This window comes from Cynocephalus volans, chromosome 8, assembly GCF_027409185.1.
Source record: "Cynocephalus volans isolate mCynVol1 chromosome 8, mCynVol1.pri, whole genome shotgun sequence".
Classification (NCBI taxonomy): Eukaryota; Metazoa; Chordata; class Mammalia; order Dermoptera; family Cynocephalidae; genus Cynocephalus; species Cynocephalus volans.
In genome coordinates, this window is record NC_084467.1 from 86,834,671 (window position 1) to 86,858,228 (window position 23,558).

Here is a 23,558-nt window from a genome sequence, read left to right on the forward strand (position 1 = left end):
GGAATGTGAAGAAAAAGGTGATATTAATGTTGGACACCCAAAGGGGTGAGATTTTTCTTTTTTCTTTTCACTGACTAACATCGATATGGCCTTAAAAAGTTTAGAAAATTCTCTGCCTTAGGAATCTCCCATGAGACTTGGCCAGATGGGCCAAGCACACATACTTTGCAGGGTTTTGAATCTAGAGATACCATACAGAGAAACAGGACTGTGGGGGCATTTCTATGGCAGTAACAGCAGGAGAAGTTCTCAGAGACAGCTGTGGTACTGATGTCAGGGACAGCAGCTGGAGTCCAGTGACATTAGTGTCAATGGCAATATGGGAAGGTGTTGTGGCATCCATTATCAGGCAACAGTGGCAGCAATGTCTGCACCATTGGTTCTGTGGCATAGTTTTGGCTGTGACCCAAGCTATGTAGCTAGCCTTGGTTTGTTCTGCCCATTTTCTGACGCTGTACTCGATGCTTGTTGGCAATTCTGTGAGTCACAGTATCATTAAGAATTTCCTGGTTCAGATTGCAGTTAGGGAACCTTACATCTTCTTCACTAGCCAGAATAAGTTTAGAGAGGAAAAAATTAAGTCTTTTAATAAGTTATATCTCTTACAGACATTAGCAGAGAACTTTTTTGTGTGAGTACATCTGATACTGTGGTTTACTAATACATATCATGATCCTCAGCTTAAAAATGTTTTAGTTTGCTAAGGAATGTAAAACATATACATGAAACAAATACAATCTCTAAGATGGAATAAAATTAAAAACTACAATAGGAGAAGTCTGTGTCACTTGGAAAGTCTTTCTGAAAGCGATGGGACTAAAGTTAATTTCTGGAAAAATGGGTAGGGAATGGCATTTTGAGTACAGGAAACATAAAACACAGGAAATAGTCTGGATCTTTACAGAGCAGTGACCAGCCTGACTGAAAAGGTGGGTACATGTCCTGAAATTAATGGGAGGTACGTTTAAATGATTAAGAGGGCATATATTATTAAGGCCTTGTCTTCTAATCAGAAATAGAGAAATTTTATATTTCCCCAAAGAGCAAATTCTTATATATTTTTTTTAATTTATTAAAGTTTTTATAAAATTGGGCTAAATATTTTGCCAGGAGAGGTTTTATAAATCAAGTCTGACTTAGCCTCCTCCCTGGCTATACCCAAACCTCTTAAACAATCTTCAATCTTTCCAGGACCTACAAAAGAAAATAGATGGGGATGAGAGGAGGAAATAATAAAACCTGAAGATAGTTCAAAAATATAGGAATTTGTGTTCAATGTTCCATTACTTTTGGTATTTAGATTTTTTTTTTTTTTTTTTTTTTTTTAAATAAGAAGCAGTGAGCAGCTAAATAATCATGGCGTTGCATTGGCAATGCAGGGACTGAAGATTATTTCTCAGTGGCAATGTTCAGTCTCGCTAGTTGTCCTTGGCTCCTAGTAACATTCTTGCCCATTGACTTCAGGAAGGCTTCCAGGAGTAAAGATACATTTGAAAGTGGCTGAAAATAGTTTCTAAATCTCAACTTCCCTGGTTTGACAGTGAAATGACCGCACAGCCCAGTCAGTGGGTCAAAAATCAATTACAAAACAGAGAACATTTTCATGTCTTTTATTTTTGCATTAGCCTTGGTACAGACGGACTCGAAAGTCACAACCCAGAAGAAAGGCAACCGTTAAGTACAGGAAATACAGTATTGGTTTTTTCCTTGGCGGGCTGGCTCGGCTGCCTTCCAGCCCGGCTTCGGATCCCGCGAAGAGGATGGCTCGCTCCGTCGCTTCTCCCCGGCCCCTAGCTGGGTCAATGCGAGTTCTCCCTCTCCACCCGGGGGCAGCCGTCCCTGTCCCCACCCTCGCCGGAATCCCAGAGTCCCACTCCTGCGCCTGCAGCGGGCTCCAGGCCAGGCGGGGGTGCGCCCTGCCCGGCGGCGGCCCTGCCCGGCCGGGCGCGCGTCCCTGCAGTTCCGCGTCTGCGCAGCGGGCGAGAGGCTGGAGCGGGGCCGGCCGGGGAGGCGCAGGATGCACGGGAGCCAATGGGCAGGCGCGGGGGAGCCGGACTGGCGGCGGCGGCCGGCCGGGCGCGCACTCTCGGGATGGAGGGCGAGCGCTGGGCTTCTGGGGTGCGCTCCTCGGGCCTCCCGGCCGGGGCCACCGACGGAGAGAGCCCGGGGGGCGGCGCCCCCTTCCCGGGCAGCAGCTGCTCCTCCGGCCTGCTGCAGGCGGAGGTGCTGGATCTGGACGAGGACGAGGACGACCTGGAGGTGTTCAGTAAGGTGAGGGTGGCGGCGGGCGGCGCGTCCCGGGAAAGTTCCAAGGCAAGTTCGGGAGTTGGCGCCGTGGCGCGGGCGGCTGCCTCCGGCGCGCTCGCCGTCCCGGAGCGGGAGTTGGGTGAGGTCTCCCCGGCCGCTGGACCCCGCCGGGCAGCTCTCGTCTCACCCGGGGCTGCGCCGCGGCGGGGACCCGAACCGCAGCCGCTCCCTCCGCCGCACTTTGACCTTCCGCTCGTCAGGGCCGTGGTTTCATGGAGTGCAAAGTTGTGATTTCTCTCCCCCCCCCCCCCCCACTTCTCCTTCTCTGACTGGGATGTCTCCTCGCAACAGCGCCGGAACCCGAGACTCCCCTTGCCCCTGCCAGCTCCTTTTCGGGCGCGGCTAGCCTTGAACTCTGAGGAGCGACCCCCGAATTTAGAGAAATTATTCTTGCTTTAGTGTTGTTGGTTGTGGATTTGAGACTTGGGTGACACGCGAGGTGAGTCTCGAGTGCAAGAATTGGTGCGAGGAGATCCCCTCGGCCGGGGAAACGGTCGTGTGTCTAACAGGAAGCTCCTGCGCTGCGGAGCTGGGCGTTTGCAGACGGTCAGCTGCTGCCACCCAGCCCTCCGCAGGCTGCTGTCCTGTTTTCCTTCCCCCGGGACATCTGGGACCCAAGGCCCTTCTTAGCTTGTGTTACAGTTGGAGGGAAATTGACTTGTGAGGGTAGTGGTAGAGTTTTGGGGCGTGCGGACTGGTGGTTGTAATTTCTTAAAGGGGTTTGGAAAAGAAACCCCTTTCTTGCGGGGCGGTTGAAAGTCACTCCAGTTTCTCAAGTTGCTACCGATTGAAGACTTTAGTTCGGATCAGAACATTGTATTAATTACTAAGAAGCCTGTGCAATGGTTAAATGTTACCATAAAATGTTAGTTAAGGCAACCCACCTCTTAATCACTGCCTTTATTCTGGGAGAGCGAACCGAAGTTAGAAAGTGAACACGCGCACACTGACTCCAAAGAGGAAAATGTAAAACTCAGTTTTTCTGAAGGTTAAATGGAATCCCTATTCTAGATATTCAGACAGAGTATCACAGTTTTGTGCTCTTGACTTTTCCTTTTATTAAAATTGTAAAACAATGGAATTATTTTATGTTCAGTTGTAAAAGTTTAAAACTGCCTTTTTATATTCCGCACGTACCTTATGTGTTCAGATCAAGGACAACTGGCCAGTTGGTTGATTACTTACTTTCTTTGCCATATTGCATTCTATGTCTATGAATATTTGTCTGTTGTTAGGCATTATGAATCTTCCAGCATGGGGGGGGGGAGTTGTTGGGAGTGGCAATCCTGTATCTGAATGATCTGGGATTGTTTCAAACTTGTCATGTCTCTTTCCCCAGATTCTAAGTAAGCCTGCTCTTAAGAATTTGTTTTAATGAGGCCCTCTTGTCAGAGGTGGTTGTAAGGTGAAGCTAGTGAAATTTAAGCCTTGGAGCCGTTCATTTGCTTAGTTCTCTGGCAGCATTGCGAGTTGCTGGAGTTGTAGATGTTCTGGGTGGGAAGGAAATGACAGGTTGCAACCAGAAGCATTTCTAAATATGCATCTCTGGTAAATAGCCTAAAGCTATCTCAGAATAAGGGATCTAGATTTCCATGGCTGTAATCATTTATTGAGATTTCTTTTCTCGTTCTAAATAAAAATTTGTTTTTCTACCAAATTTTGTATTTGTAACTTTGTATTCTTTTTAAAAAGGGGCCTTCCAAACTGTGTAAGCTTCAGGCCTGTACACCTGGATTCACCATGCTTGTTTTTTTGTGTTGGATGACTTGATTAGAAAAAGTTAAGAACCATTTCTATAAAAGTTGGCCACATAGGTTGAGGTTAAGATATAATATTGGTTAATAGAATACTTTAAAATTTTAAAATTAGCCACCTGCTTACATTTCAGTAAGTTGCATTTTTCAACCATTTACTGTAGTTAGACAAGCAAATGTAAGAAAGTCTTCTCCATGTGGCCTACTCTTTCCACGACTCTCTTTCTAGCCTACTCCTCTCTAGAACTCTGCCACTGCCTAGCCTACTCTTGGATGATATCTAACAATTACTTGTCTTTACCCCTTAGTACTTTGAGTTTGGCTACTTTCATATTCAGTTTACATTCACATTTGTACTCCCTTTATTTCCTTATATTATTAGTGAATATATACCTGGTGCCCTCCTCCAGAAACTTTTTAAAGAGTATAAACTTCAACTTACTATTTTTCCTTTTCCCCCACAAGATTGCAAATACATATTTTTGTGTACGTTGCCAGGCTTGTTTGGAAAAAAAGAAATGCAAGATTCACTTCTTACTGAATTACTTACACAGTCTTGTAGTCTAGGTAGGAATATGTGACAGAAACTCTAAATGACGATATAAATCAAGAGGGATGGGAAGCAAAACAAAGTGTGCTGAGTTTTCAAACAGTCCAGTGAGGAGAACGTGATGCTAAATCTCAAGAGACCATAGGAAATGCAGAGGATATTGACTTAACAAGTATAGATGATAGAAGGTAGGAGAACATAACCAGTGATGCAAAACAATAAAAGAAAAAGAAAAAAGATACAACTGGTAACAGTAGTATAAGAATTATGTTAGAACTAAGCCAAAATGAGATGAGACTTTCAAAAAATTTAACTGGAAGAAAGGGGACAATTTCTTTACATTTAAAAGAAAAAATTCTCTTGGGAGAAAAATAATGTATTAAAATAAAATAAGTTACCTTTATTTTTATTAAACACTGTAATGTGTAGAAGTAGTAGCAACTGAAATAGGTGACCTGCCACTCTCCTATCAGGAGATGGAATCTCTGCTGGTCTCCTTAAATCTGGGTGAGATATTTATCAGTAAATGATAGTTCTTAATATTGACCTCTTTAAAGGTGTTCAGGACCATAAAGCGAAATATATATCATCTAGGATAATCAGGGAACTTACAGATGTAATCATCCTCATCATCATTAGTCATCTTTGAGAAGTTATGGAATGCAGGAATGGTGCCCCCAAATTAGAGATAGGTAAATATTCTTTTTTTGAAATAGTGAGCAAAAAGGAAGTTCTGTAAAGTACAAACCAGTAGGCTTAATTTCAATCTCCAGCAAAGCCAGAAAGTGAATTATTTAGTATTTTGTTTATAAATACTTTGAAAAGAAAGGTGAATGATAGAAACTGACATGTTTTATAAGAATAATTGAAAGTTTAAGATTTTTTTTATGGTAAATCAGAAATATAACAATGACCATGTTTGAGCCAGGCTTTTGAAAGCATCACATACTTTTGCAGAAAAATTATTTTTGAAATATTAATATGCTATAGTTGTTGAGACATTCAGCTTATATGCGTGTGTGTATGTATGTATATACCTACATATATATGTAGTCTCTGTCAATGCAGAATTTCAACATAGTAATGGAAAGACATAATTGTACTATTCAACAGTTTTACTGAATACTTAGAAGATATTGGAAGTATGCTAATTAATTTTTCACATTTGTACTCTGAATAGCTTTTATTTAGTTTCAGTTGCGTGCCTGTATCAGTCATTGCCCTGATGTAAAAAAAAAAAAAAAAAATTCTCTCCAATAGTTTAAATGAGTTTAATGCAGGGACTATTTATAGAATTATGGGCGGAGTTAAGAAACAAAAAGGATACTGAGGCACTTAGAGACTTGTAGCAAAAAGCCATTAGCATTTCTTGCTGTAAGGAGGCAAGGAATGGAAATAGTGTTGCTGGAATCCAGTGGGAGCTGGAGCTGTGGAAATCGGGCCACTTTCACAGGAACTGCATTTACAGAGAGATGTAGCTACTGCCAGAAATGTGGTGCCAAAGCTGGGAAGGAGGAGGGAGTATGTTCCCTGAACTCCTCTCCTCTTGTCCTTGGATCTCCTGCTTGTTACCCTCACTGGCTGAGCTGCTAAGGTGATATCCATAGCAGTCAGCCTCCTAGTGCACAAAGAATAGATGGGTGGGTGCTGGGCGGTGGTAGGGGTGGAAATAAAGAAGGACCAACTGAGTACATAGTGCAAAAGTGTGGAGAACAGCTTTGGATAAAGGTGGCCACATCAGTGATGCCCATTATATATGCTCTTCTATAATGTGACCTGCCACTCTCCTTTCAGGAGATGGAATCTGCTGGTCTCCTTAAATCTGGGTGGGATTGTGACTGCTTTGACCAGTATGGTGTGGCGGAAGTGATGCTGTGATGCTGTGCAGCTTCCATGGTTGGATCATACGAGGAAATGCAGCTTCTACTTTGTCCAATGGGACATTGTGCTTTTTGGAGTGCTATGTAAAAAATGCAGCCTAAGGCCTCTCTGTTGTAAGAGAATCCGGGTTACATTGAGCCCACATGCAAATACTCTGGTCAGCAGGCCCAGCTGGAGTCCCAGGCATCATCCAGTATATAGTGGCAGGCTTGTGAATGAGGATGCATATATAATTTCAGCCTGCAGTATCTAGGTGCCCTTAGCCAGAACTTCACTATTGGTTATTGTAAATAAAAATACAACCAAGATGTAAGCTTAGTGGTTAGAAATGGAGAATCTGTATTAAAATCCTGGCTACACTGCTTACTAGCTTTGTTTTCTTGGGCAAGTTACTTAAAGTCAATACCTCAGATTTTTCATCTGTAAAATGAGGACAAGTTATAAATATTAGGACTAAATGTTTTACTATATGTGTTCCCCTTTCCCTAAGGCCTACATCCTGATCCTGGCTCAGTGGGTCTTACCATTTTAATGGTTAAAAAAAGAAAAAAAGGAGAAACCAATAAAACAAAGAAAATAGGACTGAACTAGTACTATTTATATTCTTCCCACTAGAAATTCCACTCTCTTACATCATAGCCCTCTTATATGCTGTGTTCTTTTATATTCCTCCGGGAGAGGAAGCGTAGGTAAGTGAAGTAGAAAGAAGATGAAAAATCCTCAAGTTCTCTTTTTGAGTTAGCATATGTGATGAACAATAAGATTAAAACAAATAAGGGACTTCAAAATAAGTTTGGGGAGACCTCATATAGGACCATTTTATGTGCAAATATTCCTAGTGATTTTCAGTGATTGAAAGATCAGTATGCACAAACGACAAACTGAACCTAAATAAACACCATATTTTCAAAGTCATAAGAAGTATTGATTGTTCTGTGATCTGAACTGTCCATGGCACTTGTGAAGATCTGTTCCACCCTCTGTATTTTAAAAGGGGAATTGATTGCCTATGTCAGAAAATGGAGAAGGAATATTATCTCATCTTTGGACACCAGTGCCTTGTTATCAGTTCTTTGGTATGCTGTGCTGAGATGGAGCCTGAGATCTTGTCTGGGCTTAGCAGAAGGAGAGCTTGGATCCGTTGGCATAGGAAGTAGCAGCAGCCATTATGATCTAGGCAGATTAAATGTTTGTAGTTTATAGGCAAAATTAGAACCACTGGGTCAAAAATATGTGGAGGCAAGTTTCCGTTCAGTTTAAAGAAGAGTTTACTAATTGAAGGTTCCAAAGTGAAAGGGATTGCCCAGCATGATCATGAATGCTGTCAATAAAAATGTTCTAGCACAAGCTAGATGATGAACTGTCCCAGAGCAGAAGGGGGTGTGACAGTTGAGCTGTCCCTTTCTACTATTGAGCGGCTGTTAACAATGGGAACTTTAACTTACTAAATTTGACTATGGGAGCAGTGGAAAGTCTTAATTAGGTGGTTCTAATCCTCCCTTTAACTTGATTCCCATACCAAACTATGTATTCCCTAATTTGTATATTTCTCTTCACAAACCTGTTGTTTTTCTCATTTAATTTTCTGCTAATGATGTAACAATGCCTTAGGTATCTAGGATAAAATACTTAGTGTTTACCTTCTATTTATCCCTTTCATTCACTCTCCATTTCATCCTGAGTATCTGACAAGTTCCCCATCAGTTTTACTTTCTTGGTGTCTCTGGGATTAGTACCTTCTTTCCATTCCCATTGCTACAGTCAGAGTAGTTATGTGATTACCTCTGAGAATCATTAAAATATCCCCATCAGGTCTTCATTCTCATAATCTTCTGCCTCTGGTTTATCCTGTGTGCTCCCAGCAAAGCAGTGTTTTCAGAGCATGCAGCGCTGATCATATTATCACATTTTGCCATTCAAGGCTCTTTGTGATCAGGCTGTGGACTGGATCTTCTCCCTTCTCCCTCACCACTCTCTCTCTCTGCTAGACCCTCACTATTCAGAGTATGTTACATGAATCTACTGCATCACCTGGGGTCTGGTTAGAAATGCAGTCTCAGAACCCCCTCCAGACCCATGGATCAGAATCTGTATTTGAACAGGATTCCCTAGTGGATGATATTTTTGTCCTTTACAATTTGAAAAGCACTGGTATAGGTTGGCCCACTTGCCAATGCATGAGCTTATTCTTTATGTTTCTACTTCTGTTTAATTAATGTTGGGTCAACAAAACAAAATCCTCTCTGTTATTTATCACCCAGTGTAAAAAACTACCATTTCCCTAAGAACCTTCTTCATTCCCTAGCTAGAATCAATTTATTTTCACCCTGTACTCTCTGTAATAGTATTTTGATTCTCATAATACTTAATACATTCTGCCTTATAAATAAGTATTTATTTCTCTTCTCTAAAACCTTGATTGGTTGTCTGCAGTCGGCCCTCCATATCTGTGGGTTCTGCATCCGTGGATTCAACCAAGAATCAAAAAATATTTGGGAAAAAATAACCATCTGTACTGAACTTTACAGACTTTTTTCTTTGTTATTATTCCCTAAACAATACAGTATGACAACTATTTACATGGCATTTTCACTGTATTAGGTACTATAAGTAATCTAGAGATGATTTAAAATATACACAAGGATGTGTATAGGTTTTATGCAAATTCTACACCATTTTATATATATCAGAGATTTGAAGTATTCGTGGATTTTGGGCTCCTCAGGAGGTCCTGGAACCAGTCCCCCATGGATACCAAGGGATGACTGTATTTTTAATAGATTAATCTTGAAGAGTATGAACTCTAAATATTTATGGAATAAATACATTAATGAGTGACACAGCCTCTGACTCCCCCCCACCATATTTACAGACCTAATTACTATGATAATTTGCCAAGTGATCTGTTTTCAGTAAATTCAGTTTGCATTGTCTTGGTGTTTCCTATCAGGATACTATATTAAATAGATTTAAAACAAATTGGTTCTAATCAATGATGAGTGATGTTATTGCTGGATGACGCAGAGCTATGTTGAGCACAATCTTGGACAAAATCTCCTATTTAGATTGTATTAGAACGAATAAACACAAAGCATAAAAAAACCCAAAAGCGTTATTTAAGAATCTTCTTTTATTTGGAAAAATAAATCCTTTTAAGCAAATAGCACCTGTGTTATTCAGGGGGCTTGGTTATGAGCAATGGAAACCAAATCTGGCAGAAAAGGAGTGAAATAGTGAATATAGTAGTCCTTCCTTATCTGCAGGGGATATATTCCAAGACCCCCAGTGGATGCTTGAAACCACGGTGGTACCCAAGCCTGTATATGCTATGCATGGATTTCTTCTTCTTCTTCTTCTCACAATTTCACAGAGAGAATATATGCTGTTACTGTAGATCTTAGATCTTAGCAACCTCAGCATAACATTATTATTTTTTTTTTTTCCTTAGTAAGTCAAGAACTTTCACCTTTTCACTTAAAGGAAGCACTTTATGGCTTCTCTTTGGCATATCCGAATTGACAGCATCACTACTCTTGCATTTGGGTCCATTATTAAGAAATAAGGGTTACTTGAACACAAGCACTGTGATTCTGCGACAGTCTGTCTGATGACCAAGACTAATGGGTGGGTAGCGTAGACAGCATGGTTACTCTGGACAAAGAGATGCTTCATGTCCCAGGCGGGACAGAGTGAGATTATCACACTGTTCAGAATGGCACACAGTTTAAAACTTATGAATTGTTTATTTCTGTAATTTTCTATTTAATATTTCAAACCATATTTGACTACGGGTTTTGAAACCACAGTAAACAAAACCTCCTTTGGTAAGGGGAATTACTGTGTTATGTAGCTCACAGAGTAGATGTGAAGGCTGGAAATACAGATGCAGAAAGAGACAGGCACTAGCAGGAACTATAGCCAATGTTATATTTGGAAAGGGGGTTAGATGTCGTATAGCCAAAAGAAAAAAAAATTCATGGGAACCTATAGGAAAGGGAACTATTGTTTATGCCGAGACAACAGTGTTTTATTTATTTATTGGTTGGGACAATGAGGAAAATTATTACAAATATTTCAGGAAAATGATGTCAAAAGACTACAGATTTAAACTTAATTTACTCTAAAAAGCATATTTATTCCATGGAGTTTTAGAAGTGGAGTTTTATGTTTATATCCTTGAGGTCCTGATAGAATGCTTTAGTACACCTCTAAACTGATAGCCTGTTACAGTTTTGCAAATAGCCAGTGTGATCAAAAGGAAACAGATTCAATAGCTATGAAGTTACAGTGTTCAAAATTTATTTGATCATGTATTTATTTACTTGTGTCCCACACTATAGAAAGAAAATACTGTAGAGTATTAGACTAAAACTTAACTATTTGGTTAGTTACTTTAAGCATGTGTTTTAATGTTTTCTCAACGAACAGGTAAAGAGTTATGTCCTTAAAAGATTTTGTCTATTTTAAACAGAATATTTGATTAACTTTGGCACAGCATATATCAATCATGCTGGAAAATATAGTGTCACCTGTAGTATTAATAAAAAGGACAATCAAAATTATTTGCAAATACTGATGTAAAAACAGTAAAACAGTCATGATAAAACAGAACAGAAGGTTAAACCAGTAGTTTTTAAAATTGAAACAATTTTATTATTTTTTGGACTTTGAAAAATGCTTTTATATGATATTCTCTTTTTTTTACTTTTTAAAACCAACTTTATCGAGGTCTATTTTGCATACCATAAAATTTGCCCATTTTGGGTGAATGATTTTTTTAAGTAAATTAATTAGGTTGTACAATTATCACTATAAACCAGTTTTAGAACATTTTCATCTCCCCAGTAAGATCCGTCATGGCCCATTTTCACTCCCAGCCATAGATAACCACTAATCTACCCTTTTCTCTCTCTCTATGTTTGTGTCTTGAGATCATTTCGTATAAATAGAATCATACAATATGTGGTCTTTTATGTCAGGTTTCTTTCATTAGCGTAATATATATTTTTTTAATTTTAACATTTACTTGTACGTATTTGTGGAGTATAATGTGTTATTTCAATACATGCATATACTGTCTAGCAATTCAGTTAGGGTAGATGGCATAGTTTTGCACCCATTTGTCCACTGCTTCTCCTCCCACCTCCTTCCTTCCCCTCTGGGCTTCTAGTAACCATTATTCTACTCTCTACTTCAATGAGAACCACTTTCTTTTTTTTTTTTTTAGATTCCACATATGAGTGATATCATAGCATAATATTTATGAGGTTCATTTTTGTTGTGGTTTTATATCACATTTTTAATTTTTGATATAAATTTTTGGTTTGTTAAAATGAAAAACAGAGGGCTTAATAATTTAAAATGAAATATTAATAATATAAAGTCTATTTAGAATTAAAATGAAAGCTTTATGAGGGTTCATGGAAAGGTTATATTATTTTTTAATTCTATTTTTCCGTGAACTTTTTTGAAGTAGCCTCATATTAGTGTGACTGAAATAAATGGTGAATTCTTTATTTTTTGAACATATATATATTGAATGTGTGTATATAAATATATATTGTCTTCAAAATTAGAAAAAAAATCCCTAATTTGTTCTCCTGTATTAACTCTGACAAAGTTAAGTGTGTGTGTGTGTGTGTGTGTGTGTGTGTGGATATATATATTAATCTAATAAAACACGAATGATATCTTCATCAGCTTTCACTAGGTTGTGCTGCAGTACAAACAACCTCAAGACCTTAATGTCTTATCTACAATAATGATTCATTTCTTGCTCATGTACCTGTTGGCTGGGCTGAGATATGATCCTGTTCTAGGCTTTGAATCTCCTCCATATGTGTTCTTCATTTTGGGATCAAGACTGAAGGAGTGGCCCTTAACTGGGACATGACATTCCTGTGGCAGAGGGAAAAGAACATGAGCACTAGTGCAAACAGGTAGTGGCTCCTAAATCTTCTGTTCAGTTACATGCTGTTGCCCAAAGCAAGTCACTGGTCAAACCCACTGGTGTGGGGAATTATTTTCCTTCCATAGTGAGGCACTGGAAGTCACCTGCTATTGGCCAGGAGGTATAACCCACTTACTGGAAGAACAGGGATCAATCACACAACTTCTCATGATGGTTTTGTGGCAAAATTACAGGCAAATGGCACGCTGGGCCTTTCTGAATAAAGAAAAACCAATTAAAAAAAAATAGAGTATTAAATATAAAAAAGAAAATTTTCCACTAGGTTAAGAAATTATCCAAGTGTAATTGAGATAGATGGACCTGCATTTGTTATGATTAATAACCTCCAATTGGCTACTGCTCATGAATAGTTTAAGACCATACATACAGATGCTTAATAATCTCTGGCTGAGCAACAGATGTCTTACTTTTGGATTTTCAGGTGTAACATTTATTTATCATGGAGTTCTATCCTCCCTTTTTAAAAGACCTAAAGATAAAATGTGAATACTTGAAATTCTGACACACTAAATGTCAAAATGAGCTTTTTTGGCTATTCTGTCCTCAAAGCCTATGTTCCACTCATTCCTGTCCTTTGTGGTCCTTGAACATTCAAAGCTCTTTCCTGCTTGGGACCTCATTGGTCCTTTTGATAGGAATCCCTCTTCTCTCAGTGTTTTACATAGCTGGCTTCTCACATTATCTCCTTAGAGAAGCCTTCCCTGATGGCTCTATCAAAAGCATTCTTCCTGTGTCCTGCCTTAACCCCTCACCCCAGCAACCCACTCTGATTTCTGTGGAACTTACTCCTTTGTTTATCAGTACTCATTCCTATCTTTGTATCTGGAATTATCTTATTTACCTATATGTTTATTTATGATCTATACCCTCCCACTCCCACCCAGCTCAACGTATAAGCTTGGTGAGGGCAGAAACCCTGCCTGGCCACTGTTGTATCACAGCCCAGTACCTGACACATGGCTGACATTCAGGGAACATTTTTTAAATGAAATAAAATTGCCACACAGGTGCTTTTCTGTATGCACATAGGTGGTGGCGATGGTTGAGTCTTGGCTTTATAAATTAGAGATAAGTGTTTGGGGGAGAATTATCATCATCCATATACCACAATTTTATTTAACTGTAAAATATGGGTGGTGATGATTATAGTTACTTCCATCAGGTTGTTGGGAGGATTAAATGAAAGAATGAACGTATGTGTTGCTCAGGCACAGTCACTGGTGTAGAGGCCAAGGGAAGAACTTCGACTTCACCCCTGAAGGTTCACTAGCAATCACTGACAAATTCAGATTAGTGTGAAGAAAAGGCATAACAAATTGTATTATTTAATGTGCTGGGAGGAGGCAGTCACAAGGGAATCGTAAGAGAGTAATTTCCCAATTTCCCAGTAATCCAATGGGGCACAAAGCTTATATATCAGTGTTTACAAGAGAGGGACAATGTTGGGGAGGTAACAAGCTGCAGAACAATGGCCTCAGACCAGGTTTCTCAGGAGCTCTGGACAGGTGAGAGAAAGCAGGCAGAAGTTAAAGTTAAGCAGAGACTGTCTCGTTAAGCAGTGAAAATGTCTTAGGTAAAGTAGCATCTGCCTTCAGGAAGAATAGATAGTAGCCAAAGGAGGGGCCTCAGAGGAAGCCTGGCTGTTTGCATATAGAGTTCAGAAAAAAAATTTTTTCCCCCCAAAAACAGCCTTCTAGCTAATCTTGTTTTTCCAGTCTCCCTGAATTAGCCATTTGAATTATGTCAAAGAAGTGTATTTTGAGCTGAAATATTGTCCTTTCCTACACTGGCACTTAGAATAGTCTCAGTATTTGCTGTTATGGTTATATAAGATTAATGGTTTTGACTTATATAAGCATCTAGTTTGAATGTGTAGTGAGATATTTAGAGGATCACAAAAATATAGTTGTTCCCAGTCTTTAAGGAACTTACACTTATTTAAAGTATTAATAGTCTAGATGGTGTTATATATACGACTACTCAGTTAAGTATGGAAAGTATAGAAAAACCTTCTGTGGAGTCAGAGGAGCTCCATGTGATAAAATTTAGGAGAATGTACTTTTAATTTGAAATAATTGGAGCACATATTTTTCAAATTACTGTTAAGAGTAGTACCAACATTCTGGTATTGTTTCTTAAATGCTGTAGTATATGCATGAGTCCCTCTTTGAGTGAGTCATTACCTGTAATATCTGCCAGGCAACTTAGAATTACTAGGGAATAAGAATATTTGGTGCATCTGTTTTATTTGTCTACTGGTTTTCCTGATATATGTATAAGCATATATTACATCTCTTCAGAAATGCTCTGTAAATTTGTTGGTGGGGCTAGGTATCTAGGCAGCTCAACCCTTTCCCTCGGGGAATATCTATAAAGACAACACTGGTTTAGAGGACTAGTTTTAGTTCACCGTAGGCCAGGATTCCTTTTAGACATGCTTAGTAAACACACCATCAGCTGGTTGTGCTCCTTAGAAAACATTTCTGATTATATTTTTGATTTGGGTCTGCAGTGTTATCTGTCTGTAGGACATGTATTCAACCTCTAAAGAAGTTCTGGCTAGAATTATTATTTTTCCTTGCTTGTTCTGCTTCCAGTTAGTCCTCACTGAATCCACAGTTTGGTGGTTGGCTGACTATTGTGTTTCATGTGTTTATCCAATACCCAAATTTGTTTGAAGACAGTTTCTGTAGACCTTTTATCATTTTTGGATTTAGCATCCATGGCTTTAAATATTTTTGACATGCAGTAATTTGACATATCACTGAGGCACACAGGTGAACTGTACCAGTGGGTTGGAGGACACACTTAGTGGGGAAGCCTTGCCTACATTTCAGCCTCAGCATTTTAGTTGTTCTCTACTTGTCCTTGCTTATATATGCAGTAGTCTTTAATGAGGTGATTAAAAACATTGATTTGTGAGTGTGTTTGTGTGAACGTGTGCGTGGAATGTAAAAATTCCCCTAATAGATATGCAAATGCTCAACATCTGGAACTTACCTTCTGCCAAAATTGTCAAGAAGACTTTATTTTTATTTCTAAGATTCATGAGAAAACATTTCAGTAATCAAGATTATATCTATATCCTATTTGAACATATTTTTTAAAAACTTTAAAAATGATTTTTATTATGGAATGTTCTCATGCATATAAAGGAATTTATGAGGGTACTTCAAAAAGTTTGTAGAAAGATTTGTATTATCTTTCAATTCCATTTATATATATATATATATAATATCTGTCTCTATGTATTATAAAACTATCAATATAATATTCATTGAAAACCAAAAGAAAACAACAGCCCGTGGGCCAAATCTGGTTGGCCTTGTTTTTGTAAATAAAGTTTTATTGGAACATAGCTCATTCATTTATGTACTGTCTTTGGCTGCTTACCCTATAAGGCCAAGTTGAGAAGTTGTGACAGAAACCAAATGGCCCATAAAGCCCCAAACATTTACTATCTGGCCTTTTACTGAAAATGTTTGTCAACTACTGAAGGTAGAATGATAAAATTTGCATCCATGTATCTACCCCTCAGCTTAAGAAATAAAACATATCACAAAATTTTGACATCGCTGTGCCCCCCTCTGAAGATTCTTTCTCTTTCTCCTGTTTCAAAGAAACTAATAATCTGAATTTTGTTATTTGTCATTTGTTTGGTTTTCATAAAAATTTACTCTATACATGTACCTTGAATCAATATATTTTACACATTTATGTATTTTGGACATTGTAGGTTGTAGGACTTTAAAAAATGATACCATCCTGTGTGAATTCTTCTACGATTTGCTTTTTTTCTCCTAATAGTTTGTGAGATTTATCCACATTATAGTTGATTTTCATTGCTATATAGTATACACACTCTTGTATGCATATACCGTAATTTATTTATCCATTCTTCTGTGTCTAGTTTTTTCTAATTTCCAGCAGTGCTGCCTTGAATGTACTTGTACTTCCTTAGGTTTTGTGTACTACAGAGCTTTATACTAATCGTAGACATTTATTTTTGCTTTATATTTCTTTTAATTTGATGGGAGATTGGGAAAAGTGAATTCAGTGATGACTTCTAGGGGTCCATATCATATTTTGATGTAAGTTTGCCTCATTGGCAGTTAGGAGGACAAATCCTCGTTCCTCTACTTAATAGCAGTCAATGTTTGAACAAGTTATTTAACCTATTTCCTATTAACCTGTTTTTTCTGAAAATAAGGGATAAAAGTGCACCTGCTAATAGTATTTCTGATTAAACAGAGAGAAAAATATACTCTTCAGGATTGTGGTAGGGTTTACATAAGGTAATGCATATAAAGCCTTCAAGCAGACATTGTGTACGTTATGTTAGTTGACTCTTCTTATCCTCTCCTTTATCCTTGTGATCCAAGGTGAGGTATGATGTCTCTAAGAAATTGCAAGTGAAAAAACTGACCCTCGGAAATAAAAATGACTGGAGCAAGTTCACACAGCTGTTACTTATTTAAACTTGGATTAAATTTAGTTTTGTCTGACTACCGAGACGTTTTCTTTTAATATACTGCTTTTATTTTTTGCCAGAAGGGAAAATTATGTTGAATAAAATTATTTGAAAAATTTCTATGGTCAGTACATAGCTATGTAGTACACAAAACCCGAGAAAGTAAGTACTAGTACATTCAAGGTAACAGTGTTAGAAAATAGAAAAACTAGACATGGAAGAATGGGTAAATAAATTGTGGCATATTCATACAAGGGTGTATATACTACAGAGCAATGGGAATTATGTCAAACAAGATTAGGATGTTGTATGCTTCTTTATAGAACAAGACAGAGGCTGGCTTTTCCCCCCAATCACATTTTCAGCAGTGTTCCACAGAAGGCCTTTCTCATTTTTTATTATTATTATAAGTAGGCAGATTGGAAGGATTTGTAAACCAAAATACAGCTGGTAAGTTTAAATTTAGGCCTATCAAGATGAGTATCCCTCTTAACAACATGGTTTCTCAAACTCCTTCCACTTTAAGTTGCTTTTTTACCAGATGTCTCTTGGTGTGCGTGTTTCTCGTGCATCAGCAATTTTATTTGCATGGCCTTTTCATGGCACTATTCTGATTTATCACACTTCTCACATTGATTTTTTCCCCTTCTACTTGTAAAAAGAAAATAGCTGTTTGCGCACAGATGGTGGATGTGATTTAGCATTATCAGAGTAATTCATGTTATATTTATGAGATGTTCCTGAGTAGCATTTTAGTGAGGGACATTAAGGAAGGACATCTCTTAGAGAGGTTATATCTCACCTTTTAAACTTGTATTCATCTTCTAAACACTCAAATATTGACAAACCATTGTTTTAAATTTCAGCTATGTATTTTATTTCAGTAGTAGAACTTTGGAACCATCTAATAACATTAAAGGAGGGAGGTTTTCCAGAAATTACCGAAGTTGATTATTAACTTGTGTAAAAAAAAATGACTGAAAGGAGCAAGGCTGAGATATTTTAATTATGATTTCTTCCTTTCTTCTATCCTTGCTTCTTAATTTTTTATTGTGTGGGACTCTAGGTATAGAAATGGTGCATTAGTTTGCCAGGGCTGCTGTAACAAAATACCACAGACTGGGTGTTTTAAACAATAGAAATGTATCGGCCCACTCTCTGGAGGCTAGAAGTCTGAAATCATGAGTTAACTTGGTTGTTGTTTCCTTCTGAAGACTGTTGAGGGAAAGAGCTTTTCTTTTTTCTTTTTTCTTATTTTTGTCTTTTTGTGACCGGCCGCACCGCGCTCAGCAGCCCACCGGCCATCCTCATATAGGATCCGAACCCACAGCAGGAGCACTGCTGCGCTCCCAGCGCCGCACTCTCCCGAGTGCACCATGGGGGCCGGCCTGGAAAGAGCTTTTCTAAGCCTCTCAACTTGATGTCTAGATGTCATCTTCCTTCTGTGCATGTCTCCATGTACAAATTCCCCTTTTTATCAAGATACCAGTCCTGTTGGTTGAGGACGCACCCTAATGACTCCATTTTAACTTAGTCACTTCTGTAAAGACCCTATCTCCAAGTGAGATCACGATCTGAGGTACTGGAAGTTAGGACTTCAGTGTATGAATTTTGGGATAACACCATCAACTCATAACGCATGCTTTTAATAAACCAAGAGTAACAACAGGAAAATTTAACACTTAATTTGTAAGTGGTTTTGCTAATAATCCCAATATCATGCTATCATCATCCTACTCTGTTTTGGCAAAGCAGCTTAAGTGTTTTCTTTTGCAGTGGATGTGTTGTTTTGGAGTAAGGATAAAAGACATTGAATTCTTGCAACATACTGGGCTCTCTTCTGTTATAGACATTCAGATCTCAACCTGAAACCACCCCAAGGTTTTCTTGGTTTTGTGTGTGTGTGTGTGTTTTCACTATACTACGTATAGGAGCAGTATTAAACATTATTTAAGAAGTAGAGATTTGTCACACACATAATTTCCCTTCTGCTCTAATCTCTTGAAGAAAAAAATGAACAGATGCATTTTTATTGCTTAAAAGAGTATATGATAACATCTGTATCAGAGAGAGAGAGAGAGAGACAGAGAGACAGAGACAGATGGACAGACATTGTGGAGGTGAGACCTTTGGAAAAAATAAATTCTGATGATCCATTTCTCCTGAAAAGTATCAACCACAAAAGTTTAATGGAGTTCTTTTTGGTTAATTGCTTCTTTGGATCTTCTCTAACACTTTATTTTCTTCAGTTATTCATGTCCAAATGTAAATCTTTTAAGTATTGTCAGTATATTTTCTTTACTTTTTTTGAAGTGAATATAAAACACTTTAGATAGTCAGTTTTATTGAGGTTTTAAGAATGTTTTTGAGTGATTCACAGTAATTTAAATCCTTCTACTGAAATCTTGGATGTTACTAAATTTCAGCCTGTAATTTCTTCCTTTGCTAGATATTGAAGCATATTTTTATGAAACCACACTACACTCATTGGAATTGTGAGCCTTTGTAAATTCATGCAGATCTTTCCCACTCTACAAAAGGATGCATTTTAAGCAGAAGAAATAGAATGCTAAATTATGTAGTAGGTAAAAGAAGTGGGTTGTGGTGAGTTAGGAGGGTGAGTACAAAGAATGCCAAAGCACATAGTTGTATGTGATGTCAGTGAAATTAAAATATGTCTGCTCATCAAATTACAATTTGTCAACTTAAAAACTACTGTTTATATGAAATGGTTTTTGAGATTTTTGTACATGCTGATTGCACATTTATTTGGAAGCTCTAAATGCTGTTTTTAATGGCTATTTGTATTTCATTATATTAGCATCCCATAATTTATTTTGACAATCCATTTTTAGTGGATTCTAGACATATTTTTAAATTTCCTTTTTGACTATGCAACCTTGAAGGGTTAAGAAAAAAAATTAAATGTAATCCAAGTTCTTCTGCCAAAATGACCCTAGACAACTCTTTTAACTTATTACCATGGTTTTTACTGTCTCTGAACACATCATGTACAGTGTTGACTCTAACTATTTTAACATATTTTTTCTGATTACAAAATAATATAAATATTTTTAATATAGCTTCTAAGTTCTTTTTCCCTCTCTCTTTCCTTCTTCTCCTCCCTCTTCTCCCCTCCCTCCTGGGCATATACATACAAACACACATTGAAATCTGGTTGTACACAAATTTTATAACTTGCTTTTTTTAACAACATACTGTGGCATTTTTTCCAAGTTATTGTATATTCTTCTAAGACATTACTTTTAATCATTTTATTGTATTCTATGATAGAATTTATCATTTCTTATCATAAAGATATAAAATGATTTACTTCACTACACTTTTGTTGCAAGACATTTATTGCCTCTATTTTTGTGTGCCTGATGATGCAACTGAAATTTGTCTTTTACTCCTTGGCCCAAATCATTCTTAAATGTTTTCCTTTTACAACTCTTTCAGTGAAACTTCTTAATCTTAACGAACATTGTTATTTTTGTCTTTTCATTTAGTGTATCCTACAATAATACGTCATCTATTATTACATTGAAGCGTTGCCTAAATGCTGTATTATAGTTCACATAGCTAAACTTTTTGTGGGAAGAGCCTTTAGAGAAGTGCTCTGGATATTATCTATGCTTCAAAAGCATTTTTATTGATTTGGTTTGAGGGATACACAAGTCCGTGTTATGATTTCATCCTCCCCCTCCTTCATAGTTCTACAAAAGATACTTTTTCTAAAACATCATAATTTATTACATTTTACTGTATTAATGCATTTGGAGCTGGGAGAGGTTTTGGAGATCAAGTCCAGCTGCTTAATTTAACCTAGAAAGGCTGAACTCATGGTTCAGGGTCACCTGCTTAGTCAATGGTAGAGACAGGACTAGAAGCCACTTCTGGCCTTATTTATAATGATTTTTTCACTCAGGACTGGGCAACTTTGTTGGTAAGCTAAGAAGGGCTTTGTTGCAGATTTAACTCACTAATGTCAGTTAACTTTTCTCTTTTATCATGACAACAGACAAAACTTTTGATTCTAACAGATGAATCCTTACATTTGGGGGAAAAGTGAATCTGAAAGAGAAAGTATAGAGTCGAAGAGCAAGTCATTACTCCTGCTGCAGAAATAACTCAACTGTCCTATTGATAGTGTTAGTTTTATCTTTGCATATGAATGAAGTATTATTTGTATTTAAAATTTATGTATTATTCTTTTGTTTAATTTTAAAAAATATATTTATAAAAAATAACATGTAGCCCTTCCCTTCCCATATTTTTCTTTTCTTTATTTAGACAAAACAAAACAAGTATTGAATGTAACTAAGCAGATGACCAGTGTGGCCAAGGAAATGGCCAGTGAGATTGGGGCTAAGAGGCTTCCTTGCGAATGAGGCTGCATTGGCATGTGTGGTCTGAGAGGAGGAGGCAGCCAGCATGGTTGGGAACTGGTCACATACAGAGGAATTGAGCCAATAAGTAACTATATTCAGGATAATGGGAGCTAGTCTTCTCACTGCTGGAGAAATGAGTTATAAATATGGAAAGGGAGAAATTTATATGGTATCAAATTGGAATCGAAGGTATCAGTGTGAACTCTTGGAATTTCATATCTATTTCTATTTCTATATTTATCCATAAATCTAGATCTGTGTGTGTGTGTGTGTGTGTGTGTGTGTGTGTGTGTGTGTGTGTGGTACATATATTTCCTACTACTCAACTCATATCTTGGTTTGTGAATACCAGCCTCCTCTAAAAGGAGCCAGAGCTCCTTGGAGAAATGTCTGATTCTAGGGCTGGGGCAGGGAAAGAACAAGATCAACCTTAAACATCTTGTTATGCCAGAAAATAAAGTGCTCAAGGAATAATGAAGGTAAATCAAAAGTGCACAGGTGCCAGCTTTAAGGGGCTCCCCCCCAGCCAAATCTGGGAGAGTTATAAACATCAAAATAAGTCACATTAATGGATTATAACCCACTGAGTAAAATAGAAACCTGTGCATCTACATTCATATAATTAATTGACTAAATAAATACTCTTCATTTTGCTTAGTAGAAAATTGAAAAATAAAAAAAGCAATGTATGTAATTTTAAAATGAAGAATGTAACAAGGAACAAAAATAGCTTAGGAAGTTCTGAATTTGCTTCTAAGGATCATGAACAGTTAATGGCAGTCTGTATAAAGCAAGGGATGCTGCATTTTTTAATTTTTAATTGGTTTGTTTTGCTTTATTTTAATCCTTATAGAATGATAAGACTATAGTGATAGAATAATGATATATGTTGTGTAATATTATGTAATAATGATATAAAGATAGAATGACTTTAAAACTATAAATATATTTTTATGTTGAAAGAATTTCAAATTTAGAGGAAGGTTGCAAGACTTTTGCAAAGAACCAAGATTCCCCACCTGTTACCATTTCACAACTTTTGTTTTCTCTCATTAAACTGGAGACGTGATACCCATTACTCCTAAATAGGTCTTTGTATATTTTCTGAAAACAAGAACAGTCTCCCTCCTACATAATCACAGTATAAACATCCAAATCAGGAAATTACCATTGATACAACAGTCTGTTCCACAGACTCTTTAGAGTTTCTCTGATTTTCCCAATAATCCTTCAGAGAAAGAAAAAATGTTCTTATCCCCTGGTACAAATCCAATCCAGGATCACGTATTACATATAGCTGTTGTGTCTGTTTGGTCTCCTTGAATCTGGAACCATTTTTCATCTTTCTTTTTCCTTCATGGTATTGACATTTTTGAAGCTATTTTATAGGCAATGTTCTCTCCCCTCATTACATGTATTTTTCTTTCTCACATCAGCTTAATATAATTACATCACCATTTTAAGGTAAATCCAGGATTATGAACAATTTATTTTTATTCACAGTCAAGCCATATAGTGAAATATGATTACATTTTCATTCTTGTACAGCTTTTGTTTTCCTTAGTGTTCTTCATTCATTCATTCATTCATTCATTCTCTCTTTCTCATTCCTCCCTGTCTCCCTCTCTTGCTTTCTCCTTCCCTCTTGGATTTCTTGGTACCAATTATAGTTCATCTATGAGTCTAACACAGGCATGCTTCCTCTCATATTTAAATATACTAGGTATTCTATCAGTTTTCTTTCTTTCTTCCTTTCCTCATTCCTTCCTTCACTTCCTTCTCTTCATTTGTTTCCTTTCTTCCTTTTCTTTTTCCTTCCCTCCTTTGTTCACTCCTCTTTCTTCTTCTCTTTTCCTCCATCCCTCTTTCCTTCCTCTTTCTCTTCCTTTGTTCTTTCTCCCTCATGATCTCCCTGCCTCCTTGGAGACATCATCCTAGTCCAGTCTGTATAGTCTGTCTCTAAGTTAGCTGCAAAGCTGTCAGCCTGGAACATTCTTTCGCTATCATCCAGGAAATTCCCTTTGCTTTTCTGTTTTGTTGGCTTATTTGTTTTTAGATTATTTTTCTTCTTTCTTAGTAATTGCCCTTATTTTGGAGAAGTAAAGGAGCATCCAAAGAATTGGTGCATGGGAAGTTAGGTTTTGAAATCCTGCCTGTCTGAAAAGGCTTTATTCTACATGTATAGTTGGATGGCACTTTGCCAGGGTATATATATAATTCTAGGTGGAAA

General features: G+C 37.5%; 1 protein-coding gene across 3 annotated transcripts in view; it reads left to right on the forward strand.

The window, feature by feature from the left end:
- The first annotated feature begins 2,091 nt into the window (after positions 1 to 2,091).
- SNX7 (sorting nexin 7) overlaps positions 2,092 to 23,558 on the forward strand; it is a 98,021-nt gene continuing 76,554 nt past the window's right edge. For all 3 annotated transcript variants that reach the window (XM_063106575.1, XM_063106576.1, XM_063106577.1), the window contains exon 1: positions 2,092 to 2,271. In XM_063106575.1, coding sequence (XP_062962645.1) covers positions 2,092 to 2,271 — 180 coding nt within the window. The remainder of the gene's footprint in view (positions 2,272 to 23,558) is intronic.